Genomic DNA, 18,590 nt, shown 5'->3' with positions numbered 1-18,590 from the left:
TGCAAATGTTTATTATCTCTCCCCATCCTTCCTGCCTTTGGATTTTCCTTGGCCTAGTCTTGGACTCTGATAATGATCAAAAATAGCAACTCCCATTTGTGGATACCATATGCTAGGTACTGCTCTAAGTCATTTACAAACGTTGTTGGACTTAATCCTCCAACCCCTCGTGAGATGGGTTCATATTATTTATTGTCTGCCCCATTTTACAAGTGGGGAAACGGGGGCTCAGAGATATTAAAGAGCTTGCTGCAAATCATGTAACCTTGGTTTAGCAGCCGTACTTGCACTTGGGCACTGTTAGGTCAGCTCCCACGTGTCCACAGTTAGCTGAACCCTGAAGCCCACACTCTGACGCTCCTGTTCTCTCCACTCTCCACAGCCTTAGTCCCGTGGTCCTCACGGAGTGAGCGGCATGCGGCACCCCCAGGCCTGCCCAGTGTCCTCTGGCCTGCTGCCCTGCACCCCCAGAAGGCCCTGACGCCCTGGGGCACTTCTGCTCTGCACAGGACCACGCGGGGGTTTGCCATGGTGACATAAAGGGGCGCAGAGGAAGGAAGGAGCGTGACCAGCCTGTGGACTGCGCCCCTGGCTGGGAGGAAGGACCGGGGGCCCAGATCCTCCACTCCCAGTGCCCCACAAGGGCCTTGCTTCCTAAGTCTCTGTGAATTTGTTGGTCAGTGGACGATTCTCGTGTCTCCTCCTGTGTGGGGCCTTGGGGTAGCCAGGGCAGGCCGGGCCTCCGGTGGCCAAGGTCTCGGAGGCCAGGATGCCTGCCCTGGCATGCCTCCGGAGGCTGTGTCGGCACGTGTCCCCGCAGGCTGTCCTTTTCCTGCTGTTCGTCTTCTGCCTGTTTAGCGTTTTCATCTCGGCCTACTACCTATATGGCTGGAAGCGAGGCCTGGAGCCCTCGGCGGATGCCCCCGAGCCTGACTGCGGGGACCCGCCGCCCGTGGCCCCCAGTCGCCTGCTGCCGCTCAAGCCTGTGCAGGCAGCCACCCCTTCCCGCACGGACCCGTTGGTGCTGGTCTTTGTGGAGAGCCTCTACTCGCAACTGGGCCAGGAGGTGGTGGCCATCCTGGAGTCCAGCCGCTTCAAATACCGCACAGAGATTGCGCCGGGCAAGGGTGACATGCCCACGCTCACTGACAAGGGCCGTGGCCGCTTCGCCCTCATCATCTATGAGAACATCCTCAAGTATGTCAACCTGGACGCCTGGAACCGGGAGCTGCTGGACAAGTACTGTGTGGCCTACGGCGTGGGCATCATTGGCTTCTTCAAGGTACACAAGAAGCAGGGTCCTTGAGCAGTTCGGAGCCCCCTCTCCAGACTGACAGCTCAGTGCCTGACTTCTCATCTGTGAAGTGGGTGTAATGGTAGCACCCGCCTCCCGGGGTTGTTGGGAGGGTTAAATGAGTGAGTATAGGTAAAGCACTGGGAGCCTGTGGTGCCCACTGCCTGGCAAGTGCTTTGTAAGTATTAGGGGAGCGTGCCAGGGGGATCGCCTGCTGTGCATGGGGTCCAGCACACAGCAGGTGCTTGTGTAAAGGAGGCCACAGGGATAAGTGTGAAGTCAGAGGGGCATGCTCTGCTAGGTGCCCCAAAACCTGTCAAGGCAACCTCCCCTAGGGAGGGCGTGTGCACCCATATTTCAGATGAGCGAACCAAGGCTCTGGGGGTTAAGTTACTTATGTAAGGTTATGCAGCCTGTAAGTGGGAAGCCAAGATTTGAACCTAGACATGGATAGTTTGGGCTCTCTATCCCATGCTCTTTCCTCTTGGTGGTGGTGGAGTACGGCGTTAATGTACCTCCTGACCCAGAGCCATTTTGCATGAGGAGAAAGAGAAGAATGAAATCCCGCTGGGCAGATGGGGAGCTGCTCTGGGCTTTATGGGGCTCCCAGAATGACCGCTGGGATTGGGGTCCTTGTAGAAAGGGTGTCACAGAGAATCTGTCCTTGGGGCGGCGAGGTTGGGAATGGCGGGGGATCCAGAGGCTGTGGTCAGAGAAGTCTGACCTGCAAGATGAAAACAGACACTAGCTGGGACTCTAGTTGAATGCTTTGGAGGTGGCAGGGAATTTGTTCCTTCATTCAACAAATATTTACTGAGCACTCACAGTGTTTGTGGTCCTGTGCTAGCGGTGATCGAAGTAGTCAAAGTCCCTGCTGTCATGCAGCTGGCATTTCAGTGCTGTGGGAGTGGGTGGGTGACAGGCAGTGAGCAAATAAACACAGGATGGGGCAGGTGTGATCAGTACAAAAAGCAACAAAGCAGGGAAAGGACACAGAGGGCAGCGGGGGTGGGAGCTTGACGTTATTTTGGGAAAGTCGTCTTTGATAAAGTGACCTGAAATAAGTGAAGGGAGGAGCTGTGTGGCTTTCTGCACAAAGAGCCTTCCAGGAAGAAGGGACAGTAAGTGCACAAGTCCTAAAGCAGCCTCTTGCTTGGTGTGAGCCAGGAGAGGAGAAGCGGGAGAGGAGGAGCGGGAGATGGGTCAGAAGTGGCCTGTGTCTGCTGCTGGGTGCCCGTTTGTGCCAGGCCTTCCTGGTGTGCTTGTGCACTGGGCCTTGTCTCCTGCAGGGTTTCTCATGGCATGTTCTTTTACACACTAATACAGCAGGAAGCTCTACCACTGAAAGGTGTTGTGAGCCAAGAATTTGAAGGCCCTTAGAAGTCCTGCAGTAGAGCAACCAGTGAGATTTGTTCTCAACTGGCTTGATCACAAAACCCTTTCTTTTACAGAGTGCCCTCAGGGGAACGCTGGCCTGATTTATGGCTTTACAATGACATCAAGTCAGACTATCTTCATTGTCTGTTTTTCTCTTTTCTCTTGGACTCTGTACCCTTTCCTGCCATGAACTTCATTAAGTTCTATTCAGAGCCCCAGGCCTGAAAAGCGTCAGGACTGCTGGCGTTTATTGAGTGCTCACTCAGTGCCATGCACCATCTACATGCGTCATGCAGATTCACACACTTCACACCAAGGCAGGTGGCTAGCAGCCTGATTTAAGATAGGAGGAAACTGAGGCAAAGAGAGGATAAGCAGTGTGTCCAGGCTTACGCCTCTGATGAGTATAGGTCTGGTATTTGAACTCAAGCAGTCTGGCCCCAGAGGCCTTAGTCTTAACCACGATGTGACGAGTCCAGGAGCCTCACATGCCATTTATTCAGGAGAAGTGGCATCAGAGGTCACACCCATTGCACAGAGCTCCCACTGTTTCTGGGGACCAGGCAGTGGGCTATGGTCATTGGGCATAATTGGTACAGTGGAGCTGGGTGCTGTCTGGCCCCAATTCCTTGCTCTGCAGAAGGTGAACAGGAGACCCAGGGAGGGGTGGGGACACATTCAGAGTCTCCCTGTGGGGCCAGTGGTAATTCCAGGACTTGGTGCTCTTCCTACCCTGTTGCCTGGGACAAGACTATCCTTGGTTTTGAGCAGAGGCCTGTGATTTTCTGCTCAAATGCATGCCCCCTGGTGGTCAAGGTACATCTCTCCACTCTTTCCTCAAGACCAGCTTCCCCGCTGTGTGCTGAACTTGCCAAGTGGGGAGTGTTTGTGGGCTCCAGGGATCTGGAGACTCATTTTCCAGTTCCCACTGATGCTGGATTCCCAGGGCAGTGTGAGAGCAGGGACTTAAAAGTCCAGACAGGTTCAGATCTCTCTGTCACTTAGAAACAGAGTGACTTTGGGTAAAAATGCTCAACTCATCTGCAAAGCGGGGCCAATTACAGCTCCTGCCTCACTGGTCTGTGTTGAAAACAAGATGGTGGGTGGGGAGCACTGAGCCCATTGTCTGGTACCGGAGCCACTCAATAGATGGCAGCTCTCATGCTTTGTCATCTCCAGGTTCCGCATACAGCGGTGGTAGCGCTGTGTCTGTCTTGTGGTCCTGACCAATGTGTGCCCCTGTGAGATCTTGGAGGGTGGGAATAGGGTCACCCTCATCTGGATCCCTACTTCCTGGCACTGTCATGCCTCATCCTTGAAATTCCAGGTGACCTGGAGCTAAACACACCCTGGCAGGGGTCTGGCAAGGACTACCTCACCTTTTCACTGTTGTGTCCCAGTCACTGAGCTCAGTGCTTTGCAGGCATTTCATGGCTAATTCTCATAGCTATTCTGTGAAGTAGGCATTTTATTTTCAGATAAGGACCTGAGGTTCAAAAAGTTAAATGGTTTGTGCAGAATGACATAGCTACAGGTTGAGTGTCTCTTGTCTGAAATACTGGAGACCAGAAGGGTCTCAGATTTTGGAATGCTTGCATTCTACTTACCAGTTGAGCGTCCCTAATCTGACAATCTGAAATCCAGAATGCTGCAATAAGCATTTCCTTTGAGCATGACATTTGGGGGTCACACTGGTGCTCAAAAAGTTTTGGATTTTGGAGCATTTTGGATTTTCAGATTAGGGATGCTCAACCTGTGGTAAGTCATAGAACCAAGATCTGATAGTCAAGCTTGTTGTTTCTAACCCAGCCACAGGAGATAATATAAGAGCAAGTGGACTGACAGGGAGCCTGAGGCTCAGAGAGGAGATGTGGGATTCCCAAGGTCCCCCAGGTAATGGTGAGGTCTGTGCTTGGCCTCCACCTCGGCATTCCCGAATCAGGGCTCCTCCTCCCTCTGCCTGGCGGACCCCATTGGAAGATTTGGTGTCTCCGGAGTGGGTCCTCAGTGGTGAGGAGCAAGAGGGATTTCCAGTGCTGTGGGGTGAGGCCTGCAGTGAGGCCAGCCTCTCGGTGCTGAGGCCCTCCATTCCCTTCTTGGCTGGTTCGTTTCATTGCCAGCGGATAGGCCATCAGTGACTTGGCTTTCTGCCTTCCCGGATGGCTGGGCAGCTGACTGAGCCGCCAGCACCTGGCAGTCAGCTCAGGGTCGGGACTTTGAAATGGGATCCCTCAGTACCCGCGGTCCTGTGTGGCATCCCAGGCCTCAGCAGGCAACGGACAAGGCCTGAAATGTCTCAGGGCCCTACCGCTTTTGTCCCCACGCAGCCCAAGTAGTTCCCATCCTTGGTCGGGGCTGTCTTAGGAGTCGTGAGCAGCCTGGAGCTGGGGAGGTAGCTGAGGATTGGGCTGTGTGCTGGGCCTCAGCACCTGAGGCTGGCTCAAGACAGGGTGGGGAGGTACTCTTGATGTTTGGAGAATCACATGCAGGCTTCTTAATGTGGTTTATGAGGCCAGGGCCCTGCAGAGCCTTTTTGGGAATTAGAGGAGATGAGTGAAAGGCACTCTTCTGGACAAGTGCAGCTCTGCAACGGGCACAGGCTCAGCCGAGACTTTACCCCATGCCCACCACTGACCTGCACGCCCCTGTGAGTGCCCCCTGAGCAGCTCTCCTCGGGGGCCCACACGTGACCCCATCTCCCCCTCCAAAGTCATTTTGCTTTGCCCTGCGCCACTCACTCTCCACGCAGCAACCACATGGATCTTTTTAAAATGCAAATTGAAACCTATCATCCTTTGATGGAGTCTTTGAGGGCTTCCTGCTGCTGCTTCAAGCCTCCAGCACCCTGCAGGTCTGGCTCCAGCTGACCTAACTGCCTCAGCTCCTCCGTTCCCTCTTGTTCACTCTGCTGCCTTCTTGCTATTCCTTGGCCACGTTAAGTCCTGTCCTACCTCAGGGCCTTTGCACTTGCTATTCTTGGCCTCTACCTTTCCCTTTGTTTGTGCTCATTTGTTCTTTAAATGTTAGCTCAAAAGTCCCTTTCTTCAGGAGACCTCCTGAGCCCACTAACTGTGCCCAGTGGTCTACTGTTCCACAAATATGAACCTCCTCTGTGTAGCATGTGCCACACTGAAGTTTTATATTTATTCCTGTGATTTTGGTGAATGTCTCTCTTCCCTCCTTGATTTTAAGGTTCATGAGAGCAGGGCCAAGTCTTTGTTTTTCTCACTGTATCACTGGCACTTAAAACAGTGCCTGACACAGTGAATGGTTGTAGAATGAACAGATGAAACCTGTATTGAGCATCTATCATATGCCAGGTACTGGAGAGCTGGCTGTTCCTCTTTTATTCCTTTTAAAAATCCAGTTCTGCATTAAATTGTGTGTGTTCCTGCTGGGTATCAAGCTGGGCACCAGGGATCCAAAGGTGAAACATCATAGCCCCTGAACTTAAGGGGTTGCAGGCTGGTGGGAGATAGAATGCTGAAAATGTAATATTGCCGCTGAGGTGAGAAATGCTGCAGCTGAGGCTTTAACATGGTCTCAGGGAGGCCAGTGCAGAGAAGAGGATATATGCATTGGGTTTGAAGTATGAGCAAGGGTTTGTCAGGCCAAGAAGACAGAATGGAATTGGCACAGGAACAAGGACAAATTGTACCATATTCAGGGGCAGGTAGCTGAGAGGGTGAGGAAGGAACAGGGGCTGTGAGCCTAGGGAAGATGGGACTGGGGCACACTGACTTCAGACTTCCAGGGAGCTGGGCAGCCGCATGCCTTGAGAGAAGGGAGGCAGAGACTTCACCACCGATGGCAATGACCAGGCAGGCACCATGGTGGGGGAGTGGCCTCTGGAGTGCTAGGAGCATATGGGGCACCCCCAGCAGAAGCCTCCTCTTTGAGCGTCCGCATTGGCATCCACGTGAAGATGTCTCCTGAAGAAAAGGTTGCGTGGCCAGAGCCGGTTTGGAAATCGCAGGCAACCACACCTGGTGGTTAGGTGTGTGAGTGCTAGGGCTCACCTCTTGGCAGTGATTCATAGCTCCTGCCAACCACTGTGCTACTGAGGGCAGCGTGCCCCTCCAAGTCTCGGTTTCCACACCTGTGAAGTGGGATACGCAGGCTGATATGAGGACTGAATGAGCAGTTTCTGATCATGCCACAGGCCCTATTCTGAGCACTCTGCTGGTATTGATACTGATCATCCTCTACCATCCCTGGAGTTATTTTCTGTTCTTAGCCACATTTTACAGCAGAAACTGAGGCACAGAGAGGTGATATAACTTGCCCAAAGTCAGGCAGTCTAGCAGGATTCATGTTCTCAACTGCTAGATTTTCTTCTGTGTGGTTTAGCCTCTCTAGGCCCCATCTCCTGGGTGTAAAATGGGTATGAGAGCAGTGTCTCTATCATGGGGTCATTGGAGGATTAACAGCATTCCTATCTGCAAAGTGCACAGCACCGAGTGCCTGACTTTGGTAAGTGAGTCATGTGTGTTTGTGAGTATATTATTGTGCAGGGTGGAGTGCAGGGCCAGGGTGGTGAGCCTTCCATGAATGTTGGTGAATACTGATACCACTGTTATGGTCCACATGTGAGAGTCTGTGTCCTTTAGGTTCTGGATATGACAGTTCTGTTCCCCCTCCTGCCCCCCGTTGACTGCAGGCCAATGAGAACAGCCTGCTGAGCGCGCAGCTCAAGGGCTTCCCCCTGTTCCTGCACTCAAACCTGGGCCTGAAGGACTGCAGCATCAACCCCAAGTCCCCGCTGCTCTACGTGACGCGACCTAGCGAGGTGGAGAAGGGTGTGCTCCCCGGCGAGGACTGGACGGTGTTCCAGTCGAACCACTCCACCTATGAGCCGGTGCTGCTGGCCAAGACGCGCTCATCCGAATCCATTCCACACCTGGGCGCGGACGCCGGCCTGCACGCCGCACTGCACGCCACTGTGGTCCAGGACCTGGGCCTGCACGACGGCATCCAGCGTGTGCTGTTTGGCAACAACCTGAACTTCTGGCTGCACAAGCTTGTCTTCGTGGATGCCGTGGCCTTCCTCACGGGGAAGCGCCTCTCCCTGCCATTGGACCGCTACATCCTGGTGGACATTGATGATATCTTTGTGGGCAAAGAGGGCACACGCATGAAGGTGGAGGACGTGAAGGTATGACCGGGGATGCCAGACTGGGCAAGGCAGGCAGGGCCTGGCAAGCTTCAGCCTTCAGGTGCCCCGTGGTGGATGTGCCCTGTCTGTATCTCCCCTGTGCTGAGAGTTACTTAAAAGACAGTCCCACCCTGCTTCCTATCCTGCCAGTTGGTTTTTATCAATTGTCTTATTCGAAGCAAGTATCATTTAAAACTTGATTGAAGCATTGGCCAGGCGTGGTGGCTCACACCTGTAATCCCAGCACTTTGGGAGCCTGAGGTGGGCGGATCACTTGAGGTCAGGAGTTTGAGACCAGCCTGGCCAACATGGCGAAACCCCATCTCTACTAAAAATACAAAAAGAAGTAGCCAGGTGTGGTGGCGTATGCCTATCATCCTGGCTACTTAGGAGGCTGAGGCAGGAGAATTGCTTGAACCCGGGAGGTGGAGGTTGCAGTGAGACGAGACTGTGCCACTGCACTCCAGCTTGGGTGACAGAGCGAGACTGTATCAAAAAAATTAAAAAAAATAAACCTTTATTGTATTGGAGTACTGAATATAGAGGAATTTTGCATCTGGAGTGTGGAGTTTAAGTTTGTATAATATCTATGGAAGAAGACGTCCAGACAAAGATGGGAGCTATACAGTGCTGTTTATCCGCCTTTAATTTAAATATGATTTTTAACTCTTAAAAATGTTTATGTTAATGTCAGAGCGCCTACAAAACTCTTAAAATAAGGATGAGAGCTTGAATCATGCATGAGGCAGATTTTAACTGAGATGTAAGTAGACAGTAGAACGCATGTGTTTAATTCAAAAAAGGTTTGCTGGCCGGGTGTGGTGGCTTGTGCTTGTAATCCCAGCACTTTGAGAGGCCCAGGCAGGAGGATTGCTTGAGCCCAGGAGTTTGAGACCAGCTTGAACAACACAGGGAGACCTTGTCTCTACCAAAAGAAAACATTAGCTGGGTGTGGTGGTAGTAGTCCTGTAGCCCTAGCTATCTGGGAGGCTGAGGCAGGAGGATTGGTTGTACTTGGGAGGTTGACGCTGCAGTGAACCATGATTGTGTGTGGCATTCCAGCCTGGGTCATAGAGCAAGACCCTGTCTCAAAAAAAAAAAAAAAAAAAAAGTGTTTACTAAGCAAAACTATGTAAAAGCACTTTGCAGACCACAAGATTTTACACACATGTGAACAGTCATTGTGACAAAGAGCCTACAAATTAAGACCATTAAACAATCTTTAAAATATAGTTTTCAGGCCGGGCGCGGTGGCTCAAGCCTGTAATCCCAGCACTTTGGGAGGCCGAGACGGGCGGATCACGAGGTCAGGAGATCGAGACCATCCTGGCTAACATGGTGAAACCCCGTCTCTACTAAAAAAATACAAAAAACTAGCCGGGCGCGGTGGCGGGCGCCTGTAGTCCCAGCTACTCGGGAGGCTGAGGCAGGAGAATGGCATAAACCCGGGAGGCGGAGCTTGCAGTGAGCTGAGATCCGGCCACTGCACTCTAGCCTGGGCGACAGAGCGAGACTCCGTCTCAAAAAAAAAAAAAAAAAAAAAAAAAAAAAATAAAATATAGTTTTCATCTACTCACTATTTTACTTAAAGTTATTTGCAAAGGAGATGGCATCCTAGTGTAAATAGGAAATCCGGATCAGTTGCCATAAATAGAGGGCAACCATAACAATAAATCCAGTGAAAACAAAACAGGGGGATTAAATTCTAGAGACATTCTGCTGTCTGCTGATAGCCTGTCCTCTCTTATAGGAGATTAGCAAGTGTTAGAAACCTATTAACACCAAACCCAGGCTTGACTTTGATGTTAGCAGGAGGCTTTAAAAAGAGACTTGTAAGAGGAATACTTTTCTGAGTAATTCCAAAATCTCTGGTAGGGGTTGGCCCTGGGGCCTGGAAGGAAGTTCCTGGTGACATTCATCCCCCTGCCTTGGTCAGGAGTGAACTCTGCTTCTCCTTACACCTCTAGAGAAGAGCAGAATGGATGGCATTCGGGAGCAGGCACTGTCTGGGGAGTTAAGACCTAATTTGAGTCGAGTCCTAATTTGACCCTAATGGACTAGGTGACTTGGGCAGGTCCCCTCCCATGCCTGAGCCTCAGCAGTAAAATGATGAGATGGGGTGGATGGGAGGTTTTCAGGCTGTTTCCTGGTACCCCAGGGGTCTCCCATAGGTGCCTGGATAAGGGGATGTTTCAGTGCCAGGTTCAGCCCTCCAGGCTTTGCCTCAGTGGCACCAGCAGTGCTGCTTTGGGCTGCTTTTACGCATTGTGTTTCCTCCTGAGATTCTATTCTTTTAAAGGCTGTCCTGTTTAAAGACCATTTTAGCCTTCCCGTCTAAGTCTTCATGCAGTGCCACCACCTGCCTCTGGCAAGGTAGATTGCTCTGCGTTCTACTTGAGGTGTTCTTCCAGTGGCCCAAGCTCGTTTTCTCCTGCAGGAACCTGGGTTCTTGCTGCCTGTCCAGTGGGTTCTGGAGAGACTGTGGTCCAGGGTCAGGTTGAGCCTGAGGAGATCAGGCTCCTGGGCTCACTGTCTTCCTATAAGCCCTGAATAGCTCTCTCTCATTTATTTTCCCTATTCTAATTTTTTTTTTTTTTTTTTTTTTTGAGATAGAGTCTCACTCTGCCACCCAGGCTGGAGTGCAGTGTCAGGATCACAGCTCACTCGAGCGATCTGAGCACAAGCAATCCTCCCACCTCAGCCTCCTGAGTAGCTGGGATTACAGGCACATGCCACCATACCCAGCTAGTTTTTTGTAGAGGGCAGGTTTCGCCATGTTGCCCAGGCCGATCTGGAACTCCCAGAGTCAAGTGCTGCGCCCACCTCGGCCTCCCAAAGTGCTGGGTTTATAAGCATGAGCCATCGCACCTGGCTCTATTTTTTGTATTTTTAAAGTGAGAGGAATGATAGCAGTCTAAGCCATTTCTATAGAACAATAGAAATAGAAAAATAGAATACAAACCAAAAATACAAATAGAGGCACCGTCTTTCATGCACTCAGCTCAGTTCAGATTGCAAAGTGCTTCTCCAGCCATAATCCTACTTGCCTTAAACATTTTTGTGAGTCAGAAAGGGCAGAGTTTTTTTTTTTTTTTTTTTTAAATTCCAAGCACAGCCTACAACAGAGCCCTTCTTTCAGAGACATGAATGTTGCCTCATTAGCTTGTATAGCACAATTTAAATAATACCAATAGCAGCTGCCTATTCAGGGTTTGGTGAGTCCCTGTGCTTAGCCCTTTCTGGGCATTGCTTCGTTGGGTCCTTATAGCAGCCCTGTGAAGTGGGTATTGTTCTGAGTCCCATTTTACAGAGGTGGGCACTGAGGCTCAGGGAGCTGAGGTAACTTGCCTAAGGCCACACAGCTGGAGCATGCGTGTCCACCAGGCAGTGCACGGCCCTGGCAAGATGCTGGTGGTGACTGCATTGCCTGGGGAGGGCCAGGACTTTTAGTTTGTAAAGTGCTCTGATAGCTGGCTCTTACAGGTTTCTTTTTTCTTTTCCTTTTCTTTCTTTTTTTTTTTTTTTGAGGCGGAATTTCTCTCTTGTTGCCCAGGCTGGAGTGCAGTGGCGCGATCTTCGCTCACTGCAAACTCTGCCTCCTGGGTTCAAGCAATTCTTCTGCCTCAGCCTCCCGAGTAGCTGGGATTACAGGCGCCTGCCACTGCGCCTGGCTAATTTTGTATTTTTAGTAGAGACGGGGTTTCACCATGTTGGTCAGGCTGGTTTTGAACTCCTGACCTCAGGTGATCTGCCCGCCTCGGCCTCCCAGAGCGCTGGGATTACAGGCATGAGCCACTGCGCCCGGCAGCTCTTACAGGTTTCTGAGCCGCTTTGTGGCTCATGTGTCTTAACCCCAGAGTACACCTGTATGTTTGTTTTATAAGTGTTAGTGTCCCTTCATTGACTTGCAAAGTACTCGGTACGTGGCGCATGGGAGGACTGCATTGCTGGGCGCACAGTGTCCCATCCTTGGAAAGATCATGGCCCTTTTAATGTCAGCCTTGCATTCCATCAGCAAGGAGAAATCCTCCACATTTGATAGATGAAGATACAGGCTCACAGCGGCGGTGACCACAGACATAGCATTGGCCACCATTTTTCGTCACTTACCAGATGTCAGGTAGTTTTACGTACAGTATCTTTTTTATAATTGTTTAATCTTTTTAGAGCAGGGTCTTACAGTTGGACCCATGTTGGATTCTAATTCCTGGGCTCAAGCGATCCTCCTACCTTAGCCTCCCGAATAGCTGGGATACATGCGGTTATCTTACTTGATTCTTCCAAGAACCTTATGAGGGAGATATTATCATCCCTGTTTCATATTTGACGAAACCGAGACCTAGAGGAGTGTGAAACCTTTTCAAGGACGCATAGCAGAGCTGGGTGGGAGTCTAGGTTTTCCCTTGTCAGAGGCCTGGGGGAAGGCAGCGTAGGGCTGGCTTCAAGGGTATGTGTGATCTGTGCAGCCACACAGAGCCCCATGCTCAGAGGGAGCCCATTACGAGGTTTAATGCCTGCTGTTGCCTTCTTGACATTCTTTTTTTTTGTTGAGGCGGAATCTCGCTCTGTCACCCAGGCTGGAGTGCAGTAGTGTGATCTCGGCTCACTGCAACCTCCGCCTCCTGGGTTCAAGTGATTCTCCTACCTCAGCTTCCCAAATAGCTGGGATTACAGGCTCGTGCCACCATGCCCGGCTAATTTTTGTATTTCTAGTAGAGACTGGGTTTTACCATGTTGGCCAGGCTGGTCTTGAACTCCTGACCTCAAGTGATCCACCCGCCTTGGCCTCCCAAACTGCTGGAATTACAGGCATGAGCCACCACGCCGTCCTTGACATTCTTTTTTTTTTTTTTTTTTTTTTTTTTTGAGACGGAGTCTCGCTCTGCCGCCCAGGCTGGAGTGCAGTGGCCGGATCTCAGCTCACTGCAAGCTCCGCCTCCCGGGTTCCCGCCATTCTCCTGCCTCAGCCTCCCGAGTAGCTGGGACTACAGGCGCCCGCCACCGCGCCCGGCTAGTTTTTTGTATATTTTAGTAGAGATGGGGTTTCACCATGTTAGCCAGGATGGTCTCGATCTCCTGACCTCGTGATCCGCCCGTCTCGGCCTCCCAAAGTGCTGGGATTACAGGCTTGAGCCACCGCGCCCGGCCTGACATTCTTTATAATTTTTGAACAAGGGGCTTCCACATTTTTTCACTACCTTCAGTGGGAGGAGCAGGGAGGTCCTGGCTTTCCCTCACTTCTTCCTTTCTCCCCTGCCTGTCCTAGGCCCTGTTTGACACACAGAACGAACTACGCGCACACATCCCGAACTTCACCTTCAACCTGGGCTACTCAGGGAAATTCTTCCACACAGGTAAGTGGGCCTGCCTCTGCCCTCACTAGCAACTACCAGTATCCTCAGCACCCAAACCCTCAAAGAATCCATCCATGAGGGCAGCAGGTGGGCTTACTGGCCCACATTAGGGGCAAATGTGACCCCTTTGCCCCCCCTGGAGCCAACAGCCTACAAGAGCAGTCACAACCCAGGCAGAGGCCATCTGGGGACAACAGCAGCGGCAGCAACAGCAGCTGCTTGTCCCTCCCTGGCCTTTCGGGCTGTGCTGGCCTGGGTGGGGTATCTTCTCCCTCTTACCTCTCCCTCCTATCTTTTAAAATTATGTGTATTATTTCTGCTTATGAAAGAAGCTGGTTGAATTTTAAGAACATTACAGAAACATGTAGCATAGAAAGTGAAGATGCCCTGTAATTGTACCCACCTTAGATGACCAGTGTCCTGGATTTATTTTAGAGTCCTAAGGGTTGAGGGTGAGGGCTATAGGTTGCTTGGTGCACACTTTCCTTCCTCTTTGGGGCTCTCTCACTTACTGTTCTCTCCTCATCTGCTGTCCTTCAGGGACTGGGCAGGAAGGAACAGCCCCTGAGCTGGTCACCTGCAGTGACCGTTTCCCCTAGCTGCCTTCTGCCCAGGCCTCAGTGAGACAGCCTCTCTTGAATTCTAAGAAAACCATTTTAGTCAGTAATTCAGCAGATGGAGGGGTATATGCAACATAGCCCCAAAGCCAAATAGGAGTGATCCTGGGTTGTCTGCATTTTTTATATTCTTTTTAAAATTTTTTATTTATTTTTGGCCAGGCGTGGTGGCTTAGCCTGTAATCCCAGCACTTTGGGAGGCTGAGGTGGGCATATTATTTGAGGTCAGGAGTTCAAGACTACCCTGGTCAACATGGCGAAACCCCATCTCTACTAAAAATATGAAAATTAGCCAGGCGTGGTGGCATGCACCTGTAGCACCAGCTACTTGGGAGGCTAAAGCAGGAGGATTGCTTGATCCCAGGAATGCAAGGCTGCATTGAGCTATGATCGCACCACTGTACTCCTGCCTAGGTGACAGAGTAAGACTCTGTCTGAAAAAAAAAGAAATTATTTATTTTTAGAGACAGGACCTCCCTCTGTCACCTAGGCAGGAGTACAGTGGTGCAATCATAGCTCACTGCGGCCTTGAACTCCTGGGATCAAGCAGTCCTCCTGTCTTAGCCTCCTGAGTAGATGGTACTACAGGTGCATGCCACTATGCCTAGCTACTAATATTTTAAAAATTTTTGTAGAGATGGGGCCTTGCACTATGTTGCCTAGGCTGGTCTCAAACTCCTAGGCTCAAACGATCCTCCCACCTTGGCCTTCCAAAGTGCTGGAGTTACAAGTGTGAGCCACTGTGCTTGGTTGTTTTTTATGTTCGTAACCCTTAGCATATCACAGGTGGTTGTAGTAATACATCTGAGACAGAGGGTCAAACATCCTGGATATATACAAAGAGCTTCCATAGATCATTAGATAAAAGACAAGTGACCTGATTTGGATCATTGGAATAGAATCAGAGCAGGTATGTCAGAGGTAGAAGAAACCCTTGAGATCATTGACTCCAGACCCCGAATTGTGCAGATGGGCCCAAGGATCTAGAGAGGAGGTAGTTTTGGCGTAGGTCCCCCATTGAGTCAAGGGCACACTTTAGACTAGAACTCAGGGCTCTGGGCTGGGGCTCTGTCTGCTTCTGTGCTGTAGCCCAGATAACTCTTCCAGGCAGCTCCTGAGTGGACTGTGGCCATGTGCTCCCATCCCCAGGCACAGGCCCAGGTTAGAGGGCCTCATGGCCCAATGGGCGGGGCTGAGCTGCCTGTGCTGCTGCAGGTACCGATGCTGAGGACGCTGGGGATGATCTGCTGCTGTCGTATGTCAAGGAGTTCTGGTGGTTCCCTCACATGTGGAGCCACATGCAGCCCCACCTTTTCCACAACCAGTCCGTGTTGGCCGAGCAGATGGCCTTGAACAAGAAGTTCGCTGTCGTGAGTAAGATTCCCTACAGGGCAGAGCGGGGTGGGTTAAGGGTTGGGCTGGAGGTCCAGACTGCTGGCCTCTTGCTGCTTTTGCAGTCTGCTGTGATGGATTTTTACTAACACCTCTGGGCCAGGGCCCAGGGAGAGCTGCCTTTATAACCACTGTCTCCTTGAAGCCTCAGGAGAATAACCCCTTCACAGACAAGAAACCAAGACTCAGGGAGGTCACATCAGCTACTAAGAGGTCCAGCTGGGACTTAAACTCAGGCCATTTGTTTCCTGCGCCTAAGCTCTTATTAGAATGGGAGGCTCTGGAAAGCTGGAAGAGGTGCTCAATGAGGAGGGAACGAGCCCTGGGTGCTAGGTAGAATGAAGAGAAGGCAGGAAAGGCCCTCATCCTTGTCCCTTACTACAGGGTACTTGAGTCCTTTGTGCTAGAGGCGTGTGCACCGGACCGAGAGTCAGGAGACCTGGGTTCTAATCCCAGCTCTGCCAGTTGCCCACACTGAGGTTCTGGGCACATTCCTTGCCCTCCCAGTCCTCAGCTTCTCCATCTGTACCATGAAGGCTCAGACCAGCGGCCCTGCTGACCTAGCCTCTGATTTCTCTCTCCCATTCTACAAAGGGGGAATAAGGCCCAAAGGGGAAGGACCCCTATGCTCATCCTGGCCTGGTCATCCTCTCCCTAGGAGCATGGCATTCCCACAGACATGGGGTATGCAGTGGCGCCCCACCACTCGGGCGTGTACCCCGTGCACGTGCAGCTGTACGAGGCTTGGAAGCAGGTGTGGAGCATCCGCGTGACCAGCACGGAGGAGTACCCCCATCTGAAGCCAGCCCGCTACCGCCGTGGCTTCATCCACAATGGCATCATGGTGAGTGGGCCCCTGAAGCCCGGGAGGTGGCAGAATGGAGAGCACACGCTGTCCTGGGAAGCGCGGCTCCGGTTTGCTGGCTTAGGGGTTGCAGATCAGCTTCTGCTGCCTCCTCTGGCACCCGAGGCTCTCTGTCCCAGGGAAGGTGGGCTGCCACTCGGGCCCCTTTCATGAGCTCGCTCTTAGCTTTTGTGACAGAGGATCAAGCAATAGTGAGCATTCTCGAAAGAGGTTTCTGATGAGGACATGGGACAGGGCTCTGTTACAGTCTTTTTGCTGATTAAAAATTTTTTTCTTGACTGGGCGTGGCAGCTCACACCTGTAATCCTAGCACTTTGGGAGGCTAAAGAGGCAGATTGCTTGAGCTCAGGAGTTTCACAGCAGCCTGGGCAACATCGTGAAACCCCATCTCTACTAAAAAAAATACTAAAAAAAAAAAAATACCTGATGATTAGCCAGGTGTGGTGGTGCATGCCTGTAGTCCCAGCTACTTGCAGGGCTCAGGCAGGAGGATCACTTGAACCTGGGAGATCGAGGCTGCAGTGAGCCAAGATTGTGCCAGTGCGCTCCAGCCTAAGTGACAAAGTGAGACTGTCTAAAAAAAAAAAAAAAAAAATTCCTCCCCCTGGGGCTTCTACCATGCATCTATCCCTTTTTTTTTTGTTCTTTCTTTTTTCTTTTTCTTTTTTTTTTTTTTTTGAGACAGAGTTTTGCTCTTGTTGTCCAGGCTGGAGTGCAATGGTGTGATCTCAGCTTACCACAACCTCCTCCTCCTGGGTTCAAGCAATTCTCCTGCTTCAGCCTCCCGAGTAGCTGGGATGACAGGCATGCACCACCACGCCTGGCTAATTTTGTATTTTTAGTTGAGACAGGGTTTCTCCATGTTGGTCAGGCTGGTCTCGAACTCCTGACCTCAGGGGATCCACCCACCTTGGCCTCCCAAAGTTCTGGGAATTACAGGCGTGAGCCACTGTGCCCAGCCTTGCATCTATCCCTTGGCACTGGGGGCACAGAAATGCACAAAACAGAGGAAAGTTCCTGCCCTTGTAGACCTGACATTCTAGTGGCAGGAGACAGACCATATGCTCATGCGTGTGTAAAGTATACAGTGGTCAGATGGTGATGAGTGCCACGGACAGAGTTAAGCAGGGAATGGAAGGAAGGAATGCTGGCAAGAGGAGAAGCTGGTTTAAATAAGGTGGCTAGGTGGGTCTTCCTGGAATAAGCCACGCTGCCTCATGAGGAAGAGCACTCAAGACAGAGAACAGCAAGTGCAAAGGCCCTGAAGCAGGCTGTGCTGACTGTGTTTGAGGGCCAAATAGGAGGCCAGGATGACTGCAGGGGAGTGAGGGATGGTGGTAAATGAGGTCAGGGGTGGGTGACGGACCAGATCGATAGGGCTATGTAAGGCCAGCCATTGGATGGCCATGGACTTTTAGGCTGAGGTGGGAAGGTTTTGAATGGAGCATGATCTGACTCATCTTTGAAAGGGATTTCTATCATTCTGGCTGTTGTGTGGAGCAGAGACTGTAGGGGTCAAAAGTGGCAGCAGGGAGACCAGTTAGGAGGCACTGCGGTCTTCCAGACCAGAGCGGGCAGCAGCTTGAACCAAGGCCCGGTGTTGGGACTTGGCCATACTCTGGGCTTAGAATAGTTAGGCCCGTGGTTAGATGAGTTGGATGTAGGGTGTGGGAGGAAGAGAGGACTCCAAGATGACTGCAGGGTTTTTAGCCTAAGGTGCTAGAAGGATGAGTTGTCATCAGTTGAGCTGGGGCAGCAGTGGGTAGGCAAGGTTTGTGCATTTGTCCATCAGTCCATCCATCCATCCACCCACTGACCTCAGCACCAGGCCTTTGTGCTAAACTCTAGGCACTCCTTCAGGTCCTCAACCCTGAACTTCAGGGATGAGGTGGTGACAAGGCAGGCACATTCCCTGCTCCCTTGGAGCTCACAGTTTCGTGAGGGGAGACAGATGACAAATGGCTAACCCAGTGTGTGACAACGAGTGTTACCAGGTGAGGTTCTAATATTGCAAGGGGGCTTGCAGAGTGTGTCCGGGAGAGCTGCTTCAGAGAGGGCCAGGCAAGGACCGTGGCTGCAGCAGTCCAAGTTTCCAGAATCATTCCCACTCTGTTACTTTGAGGTCTGCTCATTTTGTGCAGAGAATAGCAGTGAAGTTTGTAAAATGGCAGGGGCCTGTAGTTCACCGGGGGGAACGCTGTGCTGTAGGCTGCACCCAAGGGTCGGGGCTGTGCAGCCACATGGAGATGGCCTTTCTGAGAAGCAGCTAGGCCTTCTTCTGAGGAAAAGTCCTCCCACCACCATCATGCCAGAAGGCACCATAGCTCCTCTCCCCCACCCCCTCCTCAGGTTCTCCCGCGGCAGACCTGTGGCCTCTTCACACACACCATCTTCTACAACGAGTACCCTGGCGGCTCCAGCGAGCTGGACAAGATCATCAACGGGGGCGAGCTCTTCCTCACCGTGCTCCTCAATCCTGTGAGTGCCCCACAGCCTATGACTGCTGGTGAGAAGGGGCTGCTGCACAGCCCGCCTG

General features: G+C 51.6%; 2 protein-coding genes across 14 annotated transcripts in view; one reads left to right on the top strand and one right to left on the bottom strand.

Annotated features, from left to right (window-relative positions):
* RPS14 (ribosomal protein S14) overlaps positions 1 to 18,590 on the bottom strand; it is a 520,685-nt gene that overhangs the window by 76,414 nt on the left and 425,681 nt on the right. The gene's annotated exons all lie outside the window — the stretch shown is intronic.
* The window catches only part of NDST1 (N-deacetylase and N-sulfotransferase 1), a 73,051-nt gene that overhangs the window by 35,547 nt on the left and 18,914 nt on the right, over positions 1 to 18,590 (top strand). For 5 of the 9 annotated variants that reach the window (XM_050793644.1, XM_050793643.1, XM_050793645.1 and 2 more), the window contains 5 exons: positions 7,332 to 7,826; positions 13,093 to 13,180; positions 15,013 to 15,167; positions 15,848 to 16,033; positions 18,404 to 18,532. In XM_050793644.1, the coding sequence (XP_050649601.1) occupies positions 7,332 to 7,826; positions 13,093 to 13,180; positions 15,013 to 15,167; positions 15,848 to 16,033; positions 18,404 to 18,532 (1,053 nt within the window). Of the gene's footprint in view, positions 1 to 382; positions 1,283 to 7,331; positions 7,827 to 13,092; positions 13,181 to 15,012; positions 15,168 to 15,847; positions 16,034 to 18,403; positions 18,533 to 18,590 lie in introns of all 9 variants that reach the window. The other 4 variants (XM_050793640.1, XM_050793639.1, XM_050793641.1 and 1 more) reach the window with 1 other exon arrangement.

The sequence above is a fragment of the Macaca thibetana genome, chromosome 6 (assembly GCF_024542745.1).
Source record: "Macaca thibetana thibetana isolate TM-01 chromosome 6, ASM2454274v1, whole genome shotgun sequence".
In the NCBI taxonomy this organism is placed as follows: domain Eukaryota; kingdom Metazoa; phylum Chordata; class Mammalia; order Primates; family Cercopithecidae; genus Macaca; species Macaca thibetana.
The sequence above is the reverse complement of the archived record's forward strand: the minus strand, read 5'-3'. Positions and strand labels throughout refer to the sequence as shown.